Here is a 24336-nt window from a genome sequence, read left to right on the forward strand (position 1 = left end):
TGCCCCTTTTTGCATGTTTATGTCTGTTCTCCCTAAACTTCTTGCCTGAAATATAAATTTTCATGTTGAATTACAGTATACCATTTGATACATGCTTTTATCTTCCTTCCTTTTTTAGGGGGGTGGAAGGAATCAGCATAATTGGTTGTATTGTAAAGTGTTGGTTAGTATATTTGAGAAGCACTGCAGTGCAATAGAAAGTGTACAAGTGAGCATTCAAGGTCACAAACTGTTACTTTAGTCACATTGTGACCTCTGTGGGCAAATCATTTGAAGTCTCTGGCGCTCAGTATTTTGGAGAAGGACCACATTTTATTAGTATCTTAAGTTCTTTTAATTCTGATTGTTGTAGCTTTAAACACAGAATACTTTACAGAAATATTAAAATTCAAGCCAGGTTCATTTTTTTAAATTTTCATTTAAACAGTATGTATGGTTTTTAAAAATTGGTGGTTCTTTAAACTAACACAAATTTTCCTGGAGGAAAGCAGGATACAAATTGTAGATAAATAAAAGTGAAGTCAAAAAAAAAAAAAAGTGAAGTCCTGTTGAACATTGTAAATTCATTTAAAATTTCCTATCGAAAAGAGCCATAGATTATAGCTCTTTATATTTAAAGATGACTTAAACAATACTTTAATTTTCTGTGAATTTTAATTCCATGTTAGTGTTTTATAATACCCACTGAATTTTATGTTTGTAACTACTAGTTTTATTAAATTTAGGTAACCTCTATTATTTTTTTAAAATTGTCTTTTGACTGATAATGATCATATATTTAAAGAGTGAGAAAGGATAGAATGAGATAGAATGCTTTAAAAATTTACAAATTTTAGAATTCTGATTTTCTTTCATGGAAAGCTCCACAGTGGTTAGGGAGTAGACTAATGTTTAAGAGTGACTACTGTATTCCAGGGACCATACTACAACTTTATATGTTATCTCATTTAACCCAAACAATACTTGACAACATTTGTTCATTCATTCATCAAATATTTATTGATTAACTATATACTCTATGCTACGTCCTAGGCACTGGGAATAGAACCATGAGCAAAACAAACAAAAATCTCTGTCCTTATGGAACTTTTATTCTAGTAGAGGAAGAAAAGCAATAAGGACATTAATAAGTGAAATATATGGTAGATCAAGTGTTGGTTAATACTATGGAGAAATGGGAAAGGAAGGTAGGGAAGACCAGTAAGAGAATGGAAGGAACGGTATTGCAGTTTTAATAGGGGACATTTGAGCAAAGACTGCCATGAAGCCAGGGATCAATCTCTGTCAGTTTTGGACTAAGAACATTCCACGTAGAGAGAACAGCAAGTGGAAAAGCCCTCAGTCATGACTGAATGTTCCTGGTTATTCTGGAACAGCAAGGAAGCCAGGGTAGCTGGAGTAGCATGAATGAGGGAGAGAGTAACAGGAGATGAGGCCAGAGAGTGATGGGCCAGATCTCACTGGGCTTTGTAGATCTTCATAAGCTGCTGTAGAAATTTTGACTTTTACTTGGGGTGAGATAGAAAGTCATTGAAGGTTTTCAAGGTTAGGAGGGACAATATCTTATGTTTTAAAACTCTGGTTCCTGTGTGGAAAGTAGACTGTAGGAGTGCAGGGAGCAGTTAGGAAGTTAAGAAGTGGTTGCAATAATTTAGGTGAGTGATGATGGTGACTGAGGTAGATAAAGCTCAGCACTAGAAGTGGTGTGAAGCAGGTAAGATTCTCACTGTATTTTATAAACTATGTAAGCTTTGACTGTATTTAATAAACTAATTTTAAAGACACAGATGATAAGTTGGATGTGAGAGAATGAAGAAGGTCAAGATTGACTCTGGTTTTTGGCCTGAGCAACTGAAAGGTTGGAGTTGCTGTTTACTGAAATGGGGATGTCTGGAAGAGGAGCAGATTTAAGTGCGTGAGGGGGCAGGTGCTGGTTGGAAGTCAAGAGTTCAGTTTGGGACATGTTAGGCTTGTGTCCAAGTAGTTGTGTATGAATCTAAAGTTCAGGCGAGAGTTCTAGGCCATATATAATCTGGGAATCACTGGAAAATGTATGGTATTTAAAGCCATGAGATTGTTTGAGATACCCAAAGTAGTGGGTATAGATATTAGAAGAGAACCAGTCCAAAGACTAAGCACTGGGACGCTACAGGTTTCTAGAGCTGCACAGTTCAATATAGTAGCCACTAGCCACAAGTGGCTATTGAGCCCTTGAGATATGACTAGTCTCCATTGAGATATGCTGTAAGTGTAAACTACACATCAGATTTTGAAGACTAAGTACCCCCAAAAGTAAAATATCTTTCTTATTAGTAATTTTTATATTGATTACATGTTGAAATTATATTTTGGGTATATTAATTAAATACAATATTACTTTATACTTGTTTTTAATGTAGCTGTTAGAAAATTTTTAATTACATATATGGCTCACATGTTTGACTCACATTATATTTCTATTGGACAGCGCTGTTCTAGAGTTTGCAAGATGAGGAAGAATCAACAAAGGAGACTTTTAGGAAGGTACTATAAACTTAAAACTGAGCGCTTTCTTAAGGGTAGAGACCATGTTTTTTTTTTCCCTTGTTTCCCTAGCCTCTAACACTTTAGTGCCTGGTATACAATAGATACTCAGTTTGCAGACTGGGCACTGAAAATAATTAAATTCAGTGAAAAAGAAATGAGTGTAATAGAGAAGTGGGAGTACCATTTTTATTTATGTTCACAGATTCCTCATCATTACAGAGGAATTTAAAATCCTCCCACAAAAAAAGATTCTTACTAGCATAATGTATATACACAAACACATATAATTCATTGTATATTCTATACGGCAGTTTAGTGGTGAAGAGAAAACCTAGTTCTTAAGGTTTTATAAAGATGGATCTTAGTCCTGTTTCATCAATTAACTAGCAGTTGACTTTGGACAAGACCTTTAACTTCTCAGGAGTTTCAGTTTCCATATCTGTGAAATAAAAGATCTGAATTAGGTGATTTTTTTTTTAATGATCCTGTTGAAACAGTGTTTTGATTGTGTGTGGTTTGGTCTTATGAAGGGAAATTGCTCCATGAATCTGACTTAATGATGTTAATAGCAGTTAATCTTGAAGCTGTTCTAGTAAGATGATTTAGTAAGTTTTGTGCTAGATGAGTAGAAAGGAAATCTTGATTTTTAAGAAACCCGTTGTAGATACGTGTTCTAGTAAATTTTAATTTGTATTGGTAAGATTGACATATAAAGACATAGAATCATGAGTACATTTTCAGCAAAAAACTAACAACTTTGGAAGTAAACTGATCTAACCCTGTAAGTTCTCACAAATCAAATACTCAACATTTTATGTTTAATTGTTGGTACATTTCTTCTGCAGTAACTTGGGGAATCACTGAATGATCTTTGGCTGTATTTTATAAACTGCTAAAAGATGTTGTAACATATCAGTAGTTCACTTTATAGGTGTCGCAGTCTTAGGAAGAAAAACAAGGGCAAGAATAAGTTTTTGAGCTGATCTGTGATTACAGTATGTGATGCATATAGTTTAAAAACCCAGCTGGTTCTAGGAAAAAAATGACTGGTACTTTTTTTTTTTTTGCTTTGAATTTGCTTTGAAAGTTGGTGAATTAATTGATGAAAGAGGTTGACTTCATAATAATGTCCTGTTTTTCCCTCAGTCTATGGACATACAGAAGCAAAACATCTTTGAGCAGCTAGAAGAGCTGACACCAAGCTCCAATGATTCATATTGTTTACTCAAAGTAAAGATTGATTTAAATTTAATTGGTAACTTTACTTGACGCAGATTTGATGTTTGGTTCAGACACTTTGAGCTTGGAGAACTTGAGCAGGTTACTGAATCTCTCCCAGCTTTTGTTTCCTCATCTGTAAAACTGAGGTAACATTGGGTTGTACCATATAAAATTGTTCTTTTTGTAAATCAGAAATGATTAAATACAAACTTTCAGATCCTGGTTTCTAACACCATTCTCTAATAAAAGGAACTGGGCTTTTTGGAGAAATGGCTGATTCTAGGACCAGGCTGGGAAATACACCAAATGAGCCTGGAACATCTTTGAGAGCCAGAAAGTAAGGAAGTGCTTCCATTGGCCAAAGCTGGAACAGTTTGAACAGTAAAATAACATAGTATTGGATTATACCCCAAAGTAGAAAATGGATATCCATAAGTCCATACTGATAAAAGAAATGCTCAAATAAACAAACAAATAAGAGACAATAGGCAACTCTCCCATACAGAAGAATTCCAAATAATTTATCTAGGTAACTCCCCTCAAAGAGATGGAACGTATATCTTCACTCCTTAAAGTGTAACCTTTTTCCAAAAAGTGCAGTGGAGGAATCTAGCGTATACTGCCTAAGCCAGGTATTCAAGGTCAACATCAACAGTGAAAAGTCATGCTGATATTATGTACCCATGATATATGATGAAAATGGCACTTTACCTCTGTGGTCCCCTCAAAACCCATAACCCTAGTCTAACCATGAGAAAAATATCATACAAAATACCCAATCAGTACTCTCAAAACTGTCAAGGCCATCAAAAACAAGGTATATCTAAGGGACCGAGAGGAGCCTACAGAGATATAACAACCAAATATAATGTGATATCCTGGTGGGACCCTGATATAAAAAAAGGACATTTGGTAAAAACAAAGTGATTCTGAATAAAGTATGGACTTCCAATACTAATCTATCAATGGTTCATCAGTTGTGACAAATGTACCATAATAATATAAGATGTTAATAATAAGAGAAACTGGGTACAGGCCATACAGAAATTCTCTGTACTATTCTTAAGAACTTTTCTGTAAATTTAAAACAATTCTAAAATAAAAGGTTTATTTTAAAAAAACAAAAAAAAAAGTGAATATTGGCAGTTTCATATTATTTAACATAATACAGGATCTTTGTGAGAATTGAAGTAGAAAATATATGTAATTCACTTAACACACTGCCCGATTCAGGAGAAGTGTTCAATAAATGGTAGTTTTTATGAGGATGACTTTTATTATTATCATTATTGTTATTTCACACAAAATAACTGAAGATTAAGGGGTGAAAAAACGGTGGCATAAGTTTATTCAGTATTTACTATATGCCAAGTACTGAGGCTAACTAGTTGAGATTTAGCCACGGACATGATACACATGGCCCCTGGTCTCCTACAAATTTTGAATAGAGTGACAGCAGAGAGAAGCCATAGTTTGAGATGGTAGAGAAGACATAAAAACTTTATAAAATAAGATAAACTTTGCAGAAATATAAAAGCACAGGAACTCATATAGAGGAAGAAAACACACTACTTACCTTAGTAGTAGTACTAAGTACTATGTAGTAGTAGCCTGGAGGCTCCTGTGGGTGTGTTTTAACCAACACTAGCTGATTTTCATAGTAATGAACTAGAGTCTTCAAGGGAAAGTAATGAGGTTTTTCATATACTGTTTAATTAGTAAGTGAAATGTGTAGCAAAAATTTTAAAGGAGTAACTTTTATTGTTTGAAAAATCTGCTATGTGAGAAACCTCATTCCTTTTATCATTCTACTTTTTATTATTTCTTAAAGCATTAGTCTCCTTCCTTCTCCCACATTTTAAAAAAAGTCAGCCCTCACATAATTTAATCCCATAACAAGGTTGCATGTGTAGCATAGCACTGTTTCTTACCACCCTGCTCTCTATCCCAAATGACACAGATGCCTTGTCCTTTCCTAATTAGTTTTTTCCATATTTATTTGATGACCCTCACTTCATGCCTTCTTCATCTGTTAGCAGTGGACCACCTAAGGCTTTTAGGATGAATATAGAAGCCCAACTTATTCAGTATGCCAGAAAATAAAGCCACCTCAAATTTAAGACAATACTCCATTTCCTCAATAACAGTCCAAAAAAAAAAAAAAAAGATTTTTTTAGGCTAATATCAACATGTAAACTTTAAGGTAAGTACATGAAATAAGCAAATTTCTTCTTAGGATATTTAATTTTTCAATTTAGTTACACACCTTTAAAATAACATGTTACCTGAAATATTTTAATTTATAAATTCTTCATTTTGCTACTCACATTTCATTAGACAGTTCAAACTTCTCACATGGCTTATTGACATCAGTGACTTTGTCATCACGAGAACTATTTTTTGAGTTATCTAGCACAGTTTTCCAGAGCACATCGTGTTTACTTACATTTTAGTTGTTTCAGATACAGCACTTTCCAAATCCATGTGTGACTGGAAGTTTTATCTCAGACGAGATTCCTACTTGAATATATTAAAGCAGGTGGTTTTTTGTTGGATCTCTAGGTCATATGATAGCCATAACTTAACCACTTACCATATTTCTTTTTCAAGTGATCTTTTAAAAGCTTGTTTTATAATGATCCAATGCCTACAATGTTCAGTCCTTCCCCAGTAATGTTTATTAAATTGATAGTAAAATTTTGCTACCTTTTTTAATGATTCTATCAGACGATCTTTTTAAGCATCCATATATACCATTGATTGAGGTTGTTTCAGACCAAGATAATCTTCACAAATATGACTTTGTTGTTCAACATAAAGAGATTAAGAGATGGCCCTTATTTAAGAAACTTTGTAAAGATTCATTTGTAAGGTAACTTCCTCTTTTCTGAAGAAAATTTTATTTCCCCTTATATATAGACATATATGGGAATATAGGTAGGCAGTTGCAAATAAAGGAGAGGTTTTAAATTTAGTAAATGAAAATTTGGCTTAATACAATAAATTCTCTACAGTAGTGGGGTTTTTTTTTTGTTTTTTTGTTTTTTTTTTTTTTATAAATTTATTTACTTTTATTTATTTTGGCTGCGTTTGGGTCTTCGTTGCTGCGTGTGGGCTTTCTCTAGTTGCGGCGAGCGGGGGCTGCTCTTCGTTGTGATGTGCAGGCTTCTTATTGCGGTGGCTTCTCTTGTTGCGGAGCACGGGCTCTAGGTGCGCAGGCTTCAGTAGTTGTGGCTCGCGGGCTCTAGAGCGCAGGCCCAGTAGTTGTGGCACACGGGCTTAGTTGCTCTGCAGCATGTGGGATCTTCCTGGACCAGGGCTAGAACCCGTGTCCCCTGCATCGGCAGGCGGATTCTTAACCACTGCGCCACCAGGGAAGCCCTACAGTAGTGGTTTTAAAACTCTAGTGTGCCCTGGAGGGCTTGTTAAAACACATTGCTTTGCCCCACTGGAGTTTTTGATTCAGTGGGTCTGGGGTGAGACTTAAGAATCTATATTTCTCACAAGTTCCAAATGATGATGATGTTGCAGTTAGGGACCCTACTTTGAGAAACAAGTGCTCTACAAAGTAGTTTAAATTACATAGAGCAATATTTTGCCTTCTTTTACACTACAGGTATCCTGACTTATTGTATGAACAAAACGTTACTGATTTCAGAAGAGAAGGGATCTAGAGCTGCAGAAGTAACTGGCTGTTGCATTAAAATATTCTTTTAATGACATAGATTTCCTGCACATTGAAAGAAAAATAGTCAATAAATCATTTTTTAAAGCAGCCATAAACCTTGGTATCACTTCAGATTATTTTACAGAGTGAAGTTACTGACCTGAAATAAAATTGATTGTACAATGCAAGTATTTATTATCACTATATAGTATTTTCATTAAAAAGGAATTTATTTTCCTTATCAAATAAAATTTTAGAAATGGTACATTGCTGTTGGAAAGAAAATGTATTGTGGTATTTAGGAACTAAATCCATCTAAGTAGTTGAGACATATGAGCTGGACTCTGGTTTTGTTGAGATTAACATCTCTAAAATAAATGAATGATCAGCCCTACCACAGGAAAGACATTTTAAAGTTAATAAAAACTAGCACGTGACCTAATTTTATAATAATACAGTAGATAAATTGAAAAATAGGAGTGTAATCAGTAATATCAGAGCTTATTATTAAAAACTTATCTGAGAAATTCAGTCTAAACTTAAATTATAGTAACCTGAGAAATAGGTGGAACTCTCTTGCATGACATACTTTATAATTGCACTGAAGCTTTGAACAGTTCTAAAACAACAACAAAAAGCTCATATTCCTTTTACTTCTGTTTATATTTCAAAAAGGAATGGTCTAGTGTATCAAGAGCCATCCAAGTATTTCACCTGGTAATATGTCTTTTGGAAACTTATCCTAAGTAGTATTACAAACAAAAGTTATAAGCACAAAGATTTTTGTTTCAGAATTCTTTTAGAATAGCAAAAACTTGGAAGCAACCTAAAATGTCTAATTATAGGGGGAAAGGTCATTAAATTACAGGATAGCTACTGAATGAAAACTATTTGACCATTTAAAATGTTCATTTTAAAGATTATATAGAACTGTGGGGTAATTCTTAATATATAAGAGCAGAATATAAAATTATATTTTAAAATACATATGCATATGACGAAAGGTAGAAGGGAAAATTCAAAAATAATAATAGTAATTTTGTTAGGGTAGTTATTGAATGAACGATTTTTTTCCTACATCTCAGTCCAGTGTGTTTGTTTTTGTGTTCTTTTTGGTAACAAACTAGACCATATCAAGTCCTACTTAGGAAGCTACAATTCTTGACTTGTATTGGATCTGCCCTACAGATACTGATGTCAGGCCTTGTAAGTTTTGGAAATGATACAAGCCAGAAAACCCCTTTGCCTTCTACCAAATAGATAACTAAAGTTCCACTGTTGATTTAAGAGCTTCTGTTTCTGTTTTTTAATTTGTTATTTCAAGATTATGAGGATACATTCTTGATTACTGTGTGACATTTATGAGAGTTTTATGTTTTCTTTTTTTTTTTTTAGTTCTTGGAAATTTGCTTCACAATGAGGTTATATTAATAGTCATGCAGTATGTTTCTGTAGAAAGACAAAGTAATGGTTCTTTTTATTCTTCTTTTACAGAAAAGAGCTGATCCTCTCTGGCACTTTAAATCCAATTAAGGACTTACATCTGGGAAAACTGGCCTTAACTAAGTTTCCAAAGAGTCCAGAAACATGGATTCACAGGTTTGGTTAATTTACACCATAGGGTTCTTACTTAGAATTTAGAATGGCTGGAGAAAAAAAAAACAAAAACCACAGAATGTGAAGCAGGTCACACAGTGATTCAGAGTATGAATTCTAAAGTCAAATTATATCTACATTTAAGTCTAGATGCCATCACTTTATATTTATGTGATCTTCAGAAATTGTTTAACCTCTTCAAGCTTTGGTTTTATCATTTGTAAAATGGGAATAATAATTATACCTATCTCAGAGTTAATGGTTAAGTATACATGAGATAATGCGTGTAAACACTACCACAGTGCCTGGCATATATGAAATACTCAGTAAATTTTAGCTATTATTATTAACTATCTGAAGCAATCATGGAAATTGCATTTAGATATTCAACTGTAATGAGCAACTTGAGTTTTATTAAACTTGGATTTAATTCATTCAAGTGTGTTCCTGGTAAAGATGGTGGTGGTGATGGTTATGGTTATTAAAATTAACCAAATAAGGGCAACTGAGGTGAATGGTGTGTGGGCTGAACTAAAGTTGCTAAGACCATAAATGCAAAGAATATTTTTAGGTTAAATGCCTGAAGCAGATATCCAAAGTGCATGTAAGAACTCTTTTCAAAATCCTGGCTATCTGGAAGCATCTTACTCTTGGATCCCATGTAACTACTCTCTTTTGACTAAAATGAGATGGTGTGGGGTTACTGGTTGGGGTCAGTGGGGAGAATCTCTGAAGAAATCTGTTCTTAGTTTATTAAGCCCCTTATAACTTTTCTTAAATCCTGAGTATTTTTAGGATCTTAAAGTCAGTTGAAGGAATCTTAACTGTAATCTTTCCTTTGGCTAGCCTTGCAGAGCAGCTACTTCCAAATGATATAGTTAGCTGTATTTTCTCCCTACTAGAAATAGGGATAGCAGACTACAGAGAGGTATATGATTGTGTGCATAGAGATTAGGAAACGGGTGGTGGCAGGGGAAGGGAATTATTAAATACACAGCCATCAATTTATTGGCTTGTTTATTATTTTATAAAGCAAGTCTTGGTTGTTAAAAATAACTTCTATTATTTGAAAATGACAAAATGAGTTTTCTTACTCAATTTTCTGTACCCTGGGTTGGAAATTTTTAAAAAGTAAAAAGAATGCTTTCTTATGAGAAAATATTTGTAAATCCTAAAGACATTAAGTGGTTAGAGACACTTTTTTAGTGCTTTTCATTTAAATGTATGCTAGTGAAAATCTTAAATAGACAAGGGGAAAATCTGTGGATAAAGACATTTTAAAACCTCCTTGGTGGTTTAACTAATCATATTGTATTTGTTTCCTTCCAGATTCTATGCTATAATATAGAAATTTTGCTTCATGAAAGCTTAATACAGCTTCTTGTTTGCAAACAAATACACATAGGACAAGGCATGCACATATAATGAAAAGTGAACCGGGACTTCCCTGGTGTCCCAGTGGTTAAAACTTCTCCTTCCAATGCAGGGGATGCAGGTTCAATCCCTGGTCGGGGAACTAAGATCCCACATGCCTCACCGGCCAAAAAACCAAAACATAAAACAGAAGCAATATTGTAACAAATTCAATAAAGACTTCAAAAATGGTCCACATCAAAAAAAACTTAAAAAAAATAAATAAATAAAAGTAAACTATGCTCCTCTTGAGTATTTACCAGCCATTAATTAATATCACCCCCTCCCACACACACAGTACCACCACACACACACACACACACACCCGTTGCCTTTACATTTCCTGGCCAAATGAAGTTTTGAAGTTGTCATTTTGGAACTGATGACATTCTGTTTTTGACAAATGTTAACATTTTGGAAAGCTTTTTCTTTAATCTTTGTCCTTTATTCCCTGCCACCACCCATATCCGTGCTGCTCAAATTAATTGTGTCTTTAAAAACAAAAACAACAAAACAACCCCCCCCCCAAAAAAAAAGTTTGAAAACTGGGCATTATTTTGCATTGTCTATGAATGGAAATTAAATTGAGAAAAAGAAAACTCTGGTTGTTTTTCCTCTGTGGTTTATTTTCTTTCCTCATTTCTTTCCCACATGTTACCTTAACAGGCGATGGGTGCTACAACAGCTAATTCAGGAAACCTCCTTGCCTTCCTTTGTGACCAAAGGAAGCTTGGGAATAATTCCTGCAGAAGGGACACAGCAACTAATACGAGAAGAGATGGAGGTCTGTGGTGAAGCAGCAGGGAGATACCCAAGCAACTATAATGCCTGGTCCCATCGCATCTGGGTTTTACAGCACCTGGCGAAGCTAGATGTCAAGGTAGGGCTGTTATTCTATGTCCCTAGGCATACTCCCTGCCTGCCATTTAAATCTTCTGGTAGTATATAGTAGTTCCTTCCCAGAGGAGCTTTAAAAGAGAGAAGTAGAGGAACTAACGACCCAGTAGGCCGGAGAGGATTGTAAGAGCTGATACCTCCCGAGAAACCCTGGTAATTTTTTTTAAAAAGTTTGCATTCCTCACCAGCACAGTTTTGACACTCTTAAGGCTAGTCCATTGGTAGAACAAACCAGGTTTAAGCAGTAAGGAAGACTGAGCGTAACTCATTTTGCCCTGAAACAGGAAGAGATTATTAAACCTTATAGAACTGAAATTGTTCTTTCTTGGTAGTCTTTTGTTTTATGACTTAAGGTGCTAATCAGCTGGCTGCCTTTTCACAATCTCCTCTGCTGGGGAGGGAACAGAAGATCTCACCCAGGTGTTTCCAAACTTGGCTGAGTCTATAAATTACCTGAGAATTCCTATGTCCCACCCCAGGCCTACTGAATCGAAATGAAGGTAGGATTTAGAGATCAGTATTTTTCACAGGCTCAGAGGGTTATTTGGATGCAGAGCCAGGTTGAGAACTGTCACAGCCTAATCCTTTTAGTTTAGAAATGAGGAGATGGAAGTTTCCATAGAATTTTTTTTTTTTTTAATTTTTATTTATGGCTGTGTTGGGTCTTCGTTTCTGTGCGAGGGCTTTTTCCAGTCGTGGCAAGCGGGGGCCACTCTTCATCGCGGTGCGCGGGCCTCTCACTATCGCGGCCTCTCCTGTTGCGGAGTACAGGCTCCAGATGCGCAGGCTCAGTAATTGTGGCTCACGGGCCCAGCCGCTCCGCGGCATGTGGGATCTTCCCGGACCAGGGGTCGAACCCGTGTCCCCTGCATTGGCAGGCAGATTCTCAACCACTGCGCCACCAGGGAAGCCCTCCATAGAATTTTAATGGCTTGGACTTAGCCACAGTTGTATCATTTATTATTCATCAGAATGAGAGCCAGGTATCCTTGTGCTCCTTCTTACATACTACAGCTTCTCTATTTTTTCTTCACTTCTTGTGGTATCAGTGCCTTAAGAATCTAGGGTACTCTTCTAAAAGCTTCCCAGGCTTGAGACAATTTAAAGGGGTCAGAATGTCTCATGTGGTGCTTTCAGATTAATGGCGAGGCATTCTCTAATTTTTACTCACCACCCCCTTCCTACGTCTCCCTTCAGGTCCCCTCTCCCCTCTCTGTGTCCTAGCCAGAGATTCCTCCAGGATAAATAGGAGAGCTTTCACTTCTGAGGGATTTTAAGCAAACAGTTCTGGAAGAGAAGCCCTTCCCTCCAGTTTACATGGCTTTGCATTTCAGGAGGGGAGGCTACCTAATGGAGTGGGAAGAGAAAAGACAAAAATCACATTAACCTGAGTTCAGATTCTGGCCCTATTAGCTGTGTGTGTAAAGTAAGGCTTTAATGTTTTTGTCTGTGAGATAGGGGCTCTACTGCCTGCCTCAGTGGATTTCTGTGAGAATTACTTGTGTTAATGTGTATAAAGTACTGGGCACCTAATAGAGGCTCACTAAATTTTATTTCCTTTCTCTGCTCCCCATAGATAGAAAACTTAGATGAAACTTGCCTACCAATTTGCTAGGTCAACTCAGTGCAATTCATTCATGAAAAAGTAGTGAAACCCTATCATTCCCAGACACTGTTGTATACACTGGGTGAGGCATAAAGACAAAAAGCTTGCTCTCAACAAATTGAAAAATCTAGTTGAAGAAACACATACCAACAGTTACAAAGCAGTGTGACACTTGCAGGAACTGAGGGAATCTCCGGGTACAGTGGGATCACAGAAATGGCTCCTCATCCAGACTGGGCTCATTGGAAACAGCTGCCAGAGGGAGGGATGCTACACTGTGGGGGTGTCTGGAGAAATGAATTCAAGTTATCTGGTGGGTTGTGAGGGATATGGAGTGCTTTAAAACCAGTCATCTCTGCTCCACAACTTGGTATCCTGTGGGAGGTGGAAAGAGGAAAGGGGAGGGTTGAGGATAAAGGAAGACAGAGTCCAGGTAAACTGAGAGGTCTTTGGAAACTTTCCTGCCTTGATGTGGACCTTTTAAAGTGGCATTCCCATAAATCAGAAACATGAGGCCAAGGAGAAATTCTTGGTTCCTTGAGACTGTCCATTGTTGAAGATAACTCGTTAGTAATGTGTTGACTCATCTGCCCTGGTCCACTGCTAGCCTCACATGTTGTCAGTCTGCCCTCCTCTGCCCTTGGGGGGACTTGGCACTCTTCCTGTCACCACTGCCACTGTCTCTCACTCTCAGTGAAGAGTGCTGAATTTACAAAATCCCCTTCCTGTTCTTGTAAGCCATTGGGCCCAGCTAGGAGATCATGTACTATGCTTTGCCTGTTAGAGGAAGTAATCACAGAAGTACCAGTTGTCTAGAGCAGCTTAAAAATACATATGAACTGAGTGGCATTTTTTTACTTAGAAAACTGAAAATGATTTTTTAAAGTGCTGATATTCAGCATTGATAAGGGTATAAAAACAAGCATTGTAGAAATTGGTATAATCTTACCAAAGGGCAACATGGCAGCATTTATCAGACATTACCCCCCAAAATGTGTGTTATCTCTAATCTAGCAGTTCTGCTTCTAGGAATTCATCCTAAAGAAAAAATGGGAGATGCAGTATGATATAGTGATTAAAGGCTCCACTCAGTGGTCATACAGATGTAATTTGAATCTTGACTCTCCCACCAATTTGCTGTGTGGCCTTAAGAACGTTTCTTAGCCTCTCTAACCTTCAGTTTCCTCATCTGTAAATTGGGGATGATGATAATTCCTACCTCATCGAGTGACGTAAATTAAGTGGGAGAATCTACATAACGTGGCTATCACGAGTGCTCATACTAATTGATCAATAAACACTAGCTATTACATTGAATATGGGAGTTTGGTATATAAAAATACCATTTATAATAGTGAAAAACTGGAAACAGTCTAATCCTCTAGTAACAAGGGATTGGTTACATTACAGTCCATCACAAAGTGGAATATTTTATTGGTACTAGAAATTATATTCTAGAAGATTATTTAAAGAAAAATGTTCATTATAGGTTAAGGATATAAAACTAAATAAGAGATGGGCCTACTACAATTTTTTAAAATATGTTATTAGCATTGAATGATATTTAATGTGTTTAGAACAGTACCTGGCGTATCGTAAGTGCTCAACAGATATTTATACACACAAACACAGTGCTGTTACAGATATATTTTCTTATATTTTCTATAAGCATGCGTTTTCTAGTCAGAAAAAAAAAGGTTAGAGAATAAACAATGTTTACCAGTGCTAGGGAGTGGAATTATGAGAGGTTTTAATTTTCTATTTTTTGTTCCCTGTGATGTTTATGTGTTTCAGTGGACATATACTGAAGTAAAATTTTAAAATAGTCTAATTTTTGAGGGTGGGGTGGAAGGAAACAGTCACAGTTGAACAGAGTTCATTACTACTAGCCAATTAAAAGCTGATATCGTGTGTCACCTGAAAAAGCACATAGGGTAATTTCTCCAAAAAAGATATACAAATGGCCAAGAAAGACATGAAAAGATGTTCAACATCATTAACCACTGGGGAAATGCCAATCAAAACCACAGTGAGATACCATTTCACACAACTAGGATGACTAAAATAAAAAAGACAATAACAAGTGTTGACAAGGATGTAGAGAAATTGGAACCCTTATACATTGGTGGTAGGAATGTGAAACGGTGCAGCCACTGGGGAAAAGTTTGGCATTTCCTCAAAAAATTAAACATAGAAACACCATATATGACCCTACAATTCCACTGCTAGGTATATATCCAAAAAAAATCGAAAACATATGTTCATACCAAAGCATGTATGAGAATGTTCATAGCAGCATTACTCATAAAAGCCAAAAAAAAAGTAATACCCCAAATGTCCAGTATCTGAGGAATAGAAAAACAAAATATGGTATATCCATACAGTGAGTGGTATGTTATTCAGCCATAAAAAAGGAATGAAGTTCTGATAAATACTATAGCATGGTGAACCTTGAAAACATTATGCTGATTGAAAGTAGTATTCCATTTATATGACATATTCAGAATAAGCAAAGCAGATTAGTGGGTGCCAGAGGATAGGGGGAATGGGGAATTAGAGGACTCCTAATAGGAATAGGGGTTGTTTTGGCGATGATGAAAATGTTTTGAAATTACAATCATCAGAGATAGGCAAATCAAAACCACCTCACTCCTCTCAGAGTGGCTGTCATCAAAAAGTTTATCATCAAAAATAACAAATGTCGGCAAGGATGTAGGAAAAAGGGAACCCTAGTACGCTGTTGGTGGGGATGTAAATTGGTGCAGACACTATGGAAAACAGTATGGAGGTTCCTCAAGGAACTAAAAATAGAACTACCATATGATCCAGCAATCCCACTCTTATTTTTTCATAAATGCTGCTTTTCTTTTTATCATTCCATTTGAAATTCTTTAGTTTGCAGATTTAAAGAATTCACTGCTGAATTTTGTCTTACCTACTTAAAAAAGCCATTTATCATTGATGTTAAGTAAGTTTGAGACAGATAGTGAAAGTCACGAGCACATGAAAATTCCTGTTGTTCTTGCATCATGTTTTTGTAGTAAGCCCTTAGAATTAAGTAGTGAACAAAACAGACATGGTCTCTGCCCTGATGACACTTACAGTGAAGAAGAAATAATTACATTGAGTCTGTTGTTGAACAAATAAGTTCAAATAAGTTAGGTATAATACAGATTCATTAAATGCAAAAGAAAGTTTCCATCAAAGTGATCTCTGAATTTATATTTTCCCTTCAATATAAGCATTACTTGAAAATGAACACCCAAATGTCTATCATTATTTTAGAATCTGGCTTTTCTATGTGTGTGCCAATCAGAATGTGATTCATCAAAGTCTAGGGAAAGGTCCTTAAATTCTGCAGTAGTAAAAAAAAAAAAAAAAAAAAAAAAAATCAATTACTTTATAAAAGAAAGGGAAAATTAGAATTTACTGAGCTTCCGCTAAGTGCAAGCTTCCACTAAATGACAACACTGTGTTGGACATTATATACAAAATATTGGTAGGAATGGCATTGTCAAAACAAGAAATGAATCAAAAGAGAAATCCAAAGCATTAATGGAGAAAGTAAAACCTTTGGCAATTCCTCATTTCACTTCCCTTTTTTCTTCCTACAAGATTCTTCTTGATGAACTATCTTCTACTAAACACTGGGCGTCCCTGCATGTTTCAGATCACAGTGGATTTCACTACCGCCAGTTTTTATTAAAGTCTTTGGTTAGCCAAACTGTGACAGATGGTTCTATATTGGAGCAAAATACCTTGAGAAGTGAGCCAGCTATAGTTCTTCCAAAAGATGAAGAAGCAGTGGCTTCAGCAGAGGAATCAAGGATAAATCTTCCCCATCTTCTAGAAGAAGAAGTTGAATTCAGCACTGATCTTATTGATTCCTACCCAGGACATGAAACCCTTTGGTGTCATAGGTAAGAGAAGGGAAGATCTATTTCCTGCATAAAACTGTGTGTGTCCTTATGAGAGCTACAGAAGGTCTTACATCTGACTCGTGCCTACTTGGGTAAATATGGTAATCTGATTGTGGAACTTTGCCTGAGTGCTTCAGAGGAGTTTGTGTTACCATATACTTCTCCTCATGGTCATGATCAATATGAAGTTCCTCATGCAGATCTTTGCCAACGGCTCAAGATGGTGGTGTTCATCCTTGACTGCGCCACAGAATAAGGTGTGTTACTTTCAAACTAAAGAAGTTTCTGGACTCCCTCCTTGGAGATCCTGATACTTAGCATATCTGGGATGGAGTGCTGCCATCTGTTTTTTAAAATATAAAGAAAAAACCCTAACGGGTAAATTTGATGCACAGTCAGGGCTGAGACCATTGATTAGACCCTGAGAATAGTTACGCATTTTTATTCTTCTTCCCAACCGTGATGGCCTGCAGATTAATTTACCTTAAGTATAATCTCTTGACACTTTTTGCTTTTTTAAAGTAAAATGTACTTTGGGAGTGAATCAGGATTATTAGGAAGGAGTGAAAGAGGGTTAGCAACCTCATAACTTGAGTTTTAAGAACCTTTGACGGTACTTTTCATGTTGAAATGAAATCCAGGTATGGAAACCCCCGATTGATTTATTTTGGATTATCATTTAGTGGGAGGCATCTCTGGCATTATATCTACAGATTTTACTTCAAGTTACAGGATTCTGTTTGTAGACAAAAGAGTTGCCTGTGTTAGGCAGGAGGTAGGCATTTTAAATATTTGTGTATTTTTTAAGTTAAATGTGATTTGTTCCCTTTTTCCAGTCTAAATATATTTGGAAGATATATTAGAAGATGGAAGACAATCCCCCTCTTTGGCATCTTCATAAATGCAGAATTTTCTTTTTCCCTTAGAAACAAAACATTTTTATTCCACATTTTTAGGAGAGAAGATAGATCTTGACTTGCATGTTTTGCTGTTACAGATTTTTTATTGCTGTTTTATATTTAGACACATTAATAGCAAGACTCAAAGAATATTAAAAATTATATTTGTGTTTGAGAGAGAGCTAGATCATTAGAACAGAAACTTTCTTTGTTTATATAAAGATTAATTGGATTTTGGAGTGGGGAGAAGAGACAGTTGGGATGACCTGTATATTACAGGAATGAATTATATTAGTTTTCTACTGATTCAGTGCCCTTAAGCAGCTTATCAGCCCTTTTAAGATTTGTCCTCTGTAAAATGGGTGTTATATGCTCCTTTGTCTGCCCCCAAATAAGCTGGGAAAATGAATAGAATTCTCTTTTAAGGGCTTAGAGTTGTTAGTATGAATGATGAGGTATAACAACCTAGAAACTACCTAAGGTAGTTTACCTTATTTCGTACAGAGATGTGCACCCCTTTGAGTCACAATTTTTGGAAATTAGGCACATGGATCTTCATTTTTAACTAATAACTCCAGATGATTCTAAGGGCAGGAGAACTCTCCTTAGAGGAAGAACAGGAACTGTGTCTTTTAACATACCTTTCTCAGAGCCCAGCACATCCCTACTGCATGTCGGTGTTTAATAAGACTATAGTGCTGGATTTAGGGGAGAATTCAGAGGGTTTCTAAGATAATAAGTCCAACCACAGCAGTTCTGTTCTTATTAAAGAAAGTATTGGATAGAGGCCATACACTAAGCCTCTAGAGGAGCTATTTAATTCTCTTGTTTCTGAAAATCACTTGTCTTTTAGGATATCAATGAGGTTAATTTTTGGTTTTGTTTTATATTTTAATTTATAGCAGAGATTGAGCTAAGACCCCTTTCTAGTTTCATATTATAGTAACAAGGTGTAGTAACTCCAAGTGATTGTCATCATCTCAGTCAATGTTTTTTAAACACCTTTGGGGTAGTATTCTTTCTCACAAACCAGTAATCTGGGTTTGTGAGGCTCCGTCCAAATACCCAGAGACTACATCTTAACTATTCTTCCTCCTTCCCCCAGATAGCTGTGGGTTACGAAGGGGGCACTGAACTGAGTACTGTATGTTTTTAAATTATCAACTTTTTTGTTTTTTCTGAAAAGCTTGACTTTGTGATGTGACCTTTCTTTTTCTATTCTCTTCCTTCCCCTCCTTTTTCACAGGCGGCATGTTTTCTACCTTCAGCATCACTTAAATGGTAGGTTTCCTCACAGCGTGGTCCAGTTGTCACCTGCAGACAGCCCAGGGGGGACTTTGAGTGACTTGCACCTCATCCCAGCAGGACCACACACGTCTCAGGCAATGGAGGTGGATGGACTCAGTGACTCTAGCAAGCAAGGCTATTCCCAGGAAACCAAACGCCTGAAGCGGACCCCTGCTCCAGACTCCCTGGGCCTGGAAATGGAACACAGGTTCATCGATCAAGTATTGTCCACCTGCCGGAACGTGGAGCAGGCCAGGTTTGCCAATGCATACAGGAAATGGCTGGTTACATTGAGTCAGTGAAAGAGGTGGATTAGTCCTGCAAGGTTCCCCTTTTAGTGCAATATTGCTTTCCTTTCTTATTTACATAGTTGCATGAACTGTTTGCTATTATTGTCTAACTATATGTGCTTCATCTTTAGGTTAAAAGTCCATAGTAAACCTTTCATTTTATTTATTTTGTTAAGAACTGGCATTCCTTTGGGGATAAAATAATTGTGTAGTTCCTTCCTGCTGAACAGTGAGTCTTAATTTTTTTCTTTTGAACTTCTCATCCTTTATAGTCCTATACTTGAGGCTTTTCTCATTTGGTTCTCCAGATTGGTTCACACACACCTCAACCCACCTCAGTGTGGTTGCTGCATAGGCTAGTTTGTTTTTTTTTTTAATTAAAAATGTATGTTGTAGTTTAGCTTAAGAACAATACAAATTCAAAATTACTTGATCTAATTGTTGTTTTGAGAATCAAATGGCCAGATGGATGGATGTGTGAAAATACACACCATTTCTCTTTCTCTAGTATGTTCTACTCAAGTCATAGACCAACATAACCAAAGTCAGAAGTATTGGAATTTATATGAACAACATGCTTCCAATATAGTCCATTTTAAAAATGGTTATTTTTTTAAAAACTAATTTTAAGAGTTTATGTAATTGTAGTGGAAAATTATTTTTACTACTAGCTTTGATAGGTTGTTTTTACCTCAATTAAAATGAATTTCAAAAAAACCTAGAATGCTGTTTTTAGTTATTACTACTTATTTTCCTCCAAATTCACCATGAAAAATGGGAGGCTTATGCATAGAAATGTGTCCATTAAAAATCTTCCTTTTTAAAATTTAAGTTATTAAGGATACACTGGATAAACTATAAAGTTTTTGTGAAGTGATTATTAAAAGTTTACTGGCAAAAGCCAGGGGGGATGATAGTTTTGAAGGTTAGTTCTTCAGTCTTTATTTTAAAAAATAAAACAATTTTAAAACTTTGATGCTAAATTTATCAGGGACAAGGTACCAAAGTATCCACCTTTTAGCTGTATCTTATCTTTTCAATAAGAAGGGCTGGGTTTTTCAGGTAGGTGAGGCAGGTGTGGGGAAAGTGCCAGGTAATGTCTAATGTCTTAATATGAAAGAATGCTTTGCATTTCTTCTTTCCACACACCTTTCTCTTTATTTTCCCAATCCATTTTTTTGTCATCTCCACTTTTGTATATTTTTCCTTATCTGTTGTATTTCATGGATGTGTACTAAACATATTCTCCTCTCTGTTTCCAGTTAATTCCATACCCCATTAAACACACACACACATACACACACACACACACACAAAATATGAATATGAACTGCCTCTCTAAAAGTTCCCCTAATGATGGAAGTTGTCTATTATCCTGTGTGTGTTTGAAATGTAATAGTGGCAGAAACAAGTGTGACCACTATGCTTTGCCTGTTTTCCTCTTTATATGCTAGGTCACCTGTAGGGTGAGAAGACAGATGTAGGGAAAAGCAGACCTCTCCTATACCACTGTTACGGAGGCTCTGGACTTGAGTGAGGAGCATTCCTTTAAGGGAAAAGAATAGGTCCTTTATTTGTACATCATGATTTTGTTGAGTGGCAAACTGTTGAGTGAGACTTAAGAACACCAAAAAAATTGTCAAGACTGGTCCTTGTAGACAGAAGCTGCCTGCCCTTCTCTCTAAGGGCAAAAATTACCCTTTTTTAGCTTTTTGTAGTATTTAGGTGAGAAAATGATTGGCATTATGAGCATAATTCTATGACCCTTTGTGTACAAAGCATATTTTGATTCAAATACCTCAAGGTCTACCTAGACCTCTATGGATAAAACTATTAATTTATGATTTTTAGCACCTGTGGGGCTTGGGGGGCAGACTACACACAGATGACATGGAAGATTCAGCACATTCCACTAATATATGTTGCCAAATTCTGGCCTCACTCAGTATTACCGTTCTTCCAAGCATCATTTTAAGTATCCCAAGTAGTAGGGCTTCTTATGCTTTGATGTGAGAGTGTCGAGACATGAATACAGACAATCCTCTGTGAAACATCAGCTAAATTTAATAATGCTCCACATCTTTTTATACCTTCCACAGAGTCTCTTGCCCTTCTTTGATGTTAACTGCTTTCATGCGTTTTAAGTCTCTTAAGCCACCCTTACGTGAAGCCACGCAGTCCTTTAATATATCTTGGTCTCCTGTCTTCCTAATAGCTTTAAGTAGGGAGTAAAAATACAGATATCCAAAGGATACTGTTTATATCTGACTTTTGTGTGCTGCTTTATTTCTAAAATTTGCAGTTTTCAAGTGTTCATTCACTGAAAAACCTAGTATTTCCCTGATGGTTGTATTTTTTCCCTAAATGGTTGACATCTAAACTCACTAGCTGTAGCATGATATTATCTCTTGGACTGAATGAGCTCATGCAGTGGAAAGGATGTGTCTATTTTTAGGGACTCATTAGTCTTCACTTATTTTTCTATAAATATGTCGTTAAAGGAAAAGATGATTTAGATTGACACAAAATTCATCCATCTTTCACTGGAAGAATTGTAGGCCATCCTGTGGATCAAGAATACTACTGACAAGCAAAAAAGCAATAAGATCTGTAAATATCTCTACCACTACCCCTCCCCAACCTGACTTTTTTTTTTTTTTTTTAAGTGTACCTATTTTGGTAACGTGTTCCCAGATTCTGTGTGCCTTGCACATTGTAAGGACTCATTAAATATTTATTAAATTTATGAATGATTAACTGAAGATGAGAAAGATCGATCATGAGTGATGCATAGAGTGAGTTATGACTGAGAAATTGATGGAATAGAGCAATGGATTGTGAATGAATGATGTACTCTGCCTTCATGATACTTAAGGGGAGCTATTGCATATAGAATAAGTTAATTTAGATTTTTTTTCCTTCATTAAACTACTTTGTTTATGCTTGTTAAGTCCCAGCCAAGAAATGCAGCTGTATAATATCAAATAACTGTACTATAATATATATTAAAAATTCATAGAAAAATGAAGACCATTTGCAAGAACACTACTTTCTACTCACTTATGATGTTGGAGGACAGATCTTGCCAATAGAGCCATAGCCACTCTTGGAGTATCTGAGGAAACTGATTTCAAAGACGTGTTGATCTGTATCTGTGCATGAGTAGTCATTTTAGACTCAGAACCCTTTCTTTTCTAGGCTTTAGCATTTTATTACCTCTTTGAAAACTCTGGGCCCAGACTTTTGAGTCATATCTCTTATTCCTATGGTACAATTCTAATTTAAATTAAAGGCTTCGTTATTTATCGGATTAAATATACAGGAAGTCACTCAAAGCCACTTAAGTCTTCAGATAAGGGCTTATGTAACACAAGATGTGCAAACAAAAGTTCTTGGATTTTTATGTGGCATTTTGTAGGAAAGCATATATGGTGGTAGGCTGTGTCATTTAGATATATTCAGGTCATGTGAATTCATGCTTGTTTAGACACATACATACATGTGTGTAAAAACTTTTAATATTTTTGAGAACAAATTGTCAGCCTAGTATTTTTCTCTTAATAGCACAAGATGGTATCTGACATGAGGGCTAAATATAATTTAGGAATGCAACTACCACTTGCTATGCAGCAATCTAATTTCTACCATATTTCCCCTGTATTACAGAAGATGTTAAATATTTAGTTTATCAAAGGAAGTAAGAAAACACTTTTGTTTTTGCAAAAAGCTTTTGTGAGCTTAGTTATTTTGTTACTAGAAAATTATATTTTAAAACTTTAAAATATCTAAAGTATGCTAGAAAATTTGAGCAGCATTGTAACAACTGAACTTTTTGTCTTCTAAGTAAATTTCTCAAATAGAACTGTGCAAACCCTAGCACTTTACGTGCTGCCGCCTCCCTATACTTGAGTATACTCTGTAATGTGCTCCTTTTTATTAGAGAAGTTCATGGAGGCACAGGAAAGCATAGGCAAATTCAGTGTTACAAAGGCAGTGAGCGGGAAAAATCAACCCTCTGAATTCTCCTTACCATCACACAGTGTCTTTTAAAAAATAACTGTATATACTGTGTTCATTCGAGTGCCTTTCTTACTTTTTGGGGGAGCAAGATTATATTTAAGTCTAACATTTAGGTAGAAAACAAAGGATGAAAATTTTATTAAACAGTTGATTAACTCATTTTATTTATTCCAATTGCTAGGCATGGCCCAATGGAATATTTTATCCTTAAGTGAGTTACTGATAAGAACAAGAAGGATGCTTTGGTTTGCGTGTCATTAGTTATCATTTTTAAGCATCCTACCAGGAAGAATTAGTTCTTTCTCAGTGACAACTAATGTTTTTGGGGTTGGAGGCCTCACATTTAGAGGACGGCATATGCATAAAGATCAGCCAAAAACCCTGTGCAGCCCATGTTTAAAGGAAAACAGTGGCACTCTGCCCTAAAAGAAACGCCATACAGTTGTCCTAAATGAATCCTTTGCCTCATCTTAAGGACATTTAAGAACTCCATCCCAAATTTAGGCCTACGTAAGATAGTTGAGTTGGGGGGAAAAATGGAACCTTAATCTTTTCAAATATTGGAGGAAAAGAGGCAAATACTGAGATGAAATTTAAAATGTGGCTTTTTATGTATTTGGGTATGGAGAGGGGAGGGATAGGAGTTCCATATTTCCAGATAGCAAATGATTGTTAATTGTAATTTCATTAAAATATATAGCTTAAGATTCCAAAGTGCTTTTCAGAGAACTGTCGAATAATGTATTCCTAACGGACAGCAATAGGTCATGTTCATAGTGGAAACAGAAAACTATTGTGTCAGTTGTGGATCTGGGGGGTAGGGACTTCAGGCTCCCAACTTTGACTTCTGTATTCTCACTAGGCCATGTTAACACTGTAAAACCAACTCTTTACTTAAAAAAAGAAAAAAAAAAAAAAAATAGAGAGCAGCAGCTTACTCTGCTGATGAAATCTTGTGCTTCCAAGAATATTAGCTATATATAGCTTGTGCTTT

At 36.0% G+C, this 24336-nt stretch overlaps 1 protein-coding gene across 2 annotated transcripts in view; it reads left to right on the plus strand.

The window, feature by feature from the left end:
- The window catches only part of PTAR1 (protein prenyltransferase alpha subunit repeat containing 1), a 41476-nt gene extending 21553 nt beyond the window's left edge, over positions 1-19923 (plus strand). Inside the window, exons 4-8 of one of the 2 annotated variants that reach the window (XM_068552560.1) lie at positions 8909-9013; positions 11090-11303; positions 16542-16846; positions 18992-19026; positions 19108-19923. In XM_068552560.1, the coding sequence (XP_068408661.1) occupies positions 8909-9013; positions 11090-11303; positions 16542-16846; positions 18992-19026; positions 19108-19334 (886 nt within the window). In that variant the 3' untranslated portion in view covers positions 19335-19923. Of the gene's footprint in view, positions 1-8908; positions 9014-11089; positions 11304-16541; positions 16847-18991 lie in introns of both variants that reach the window. The other variant, XM_068552559.1, reaches the window with a different exon arrangement.
- The last annotated feature ends 4413 nt before the right edge of the window (positions 19924-24336 follow it).

This window comes from Eschrichtius robustus, chromosome 10 (assembly GCF_028021215.1).
Source record: "Eschrichtius robustus isolate mEscRob2 chromosome 10, mEscRob2.pri, whole genome shotgun sequence".
Taxonomy (NCBI): domain Eukaryota; kingdom Metazoa; phylum Chordata; class Mammalia; order Artiodactyla; family Eschrichtiidae; genus Eschrichtius; species Eschrichtius robustus.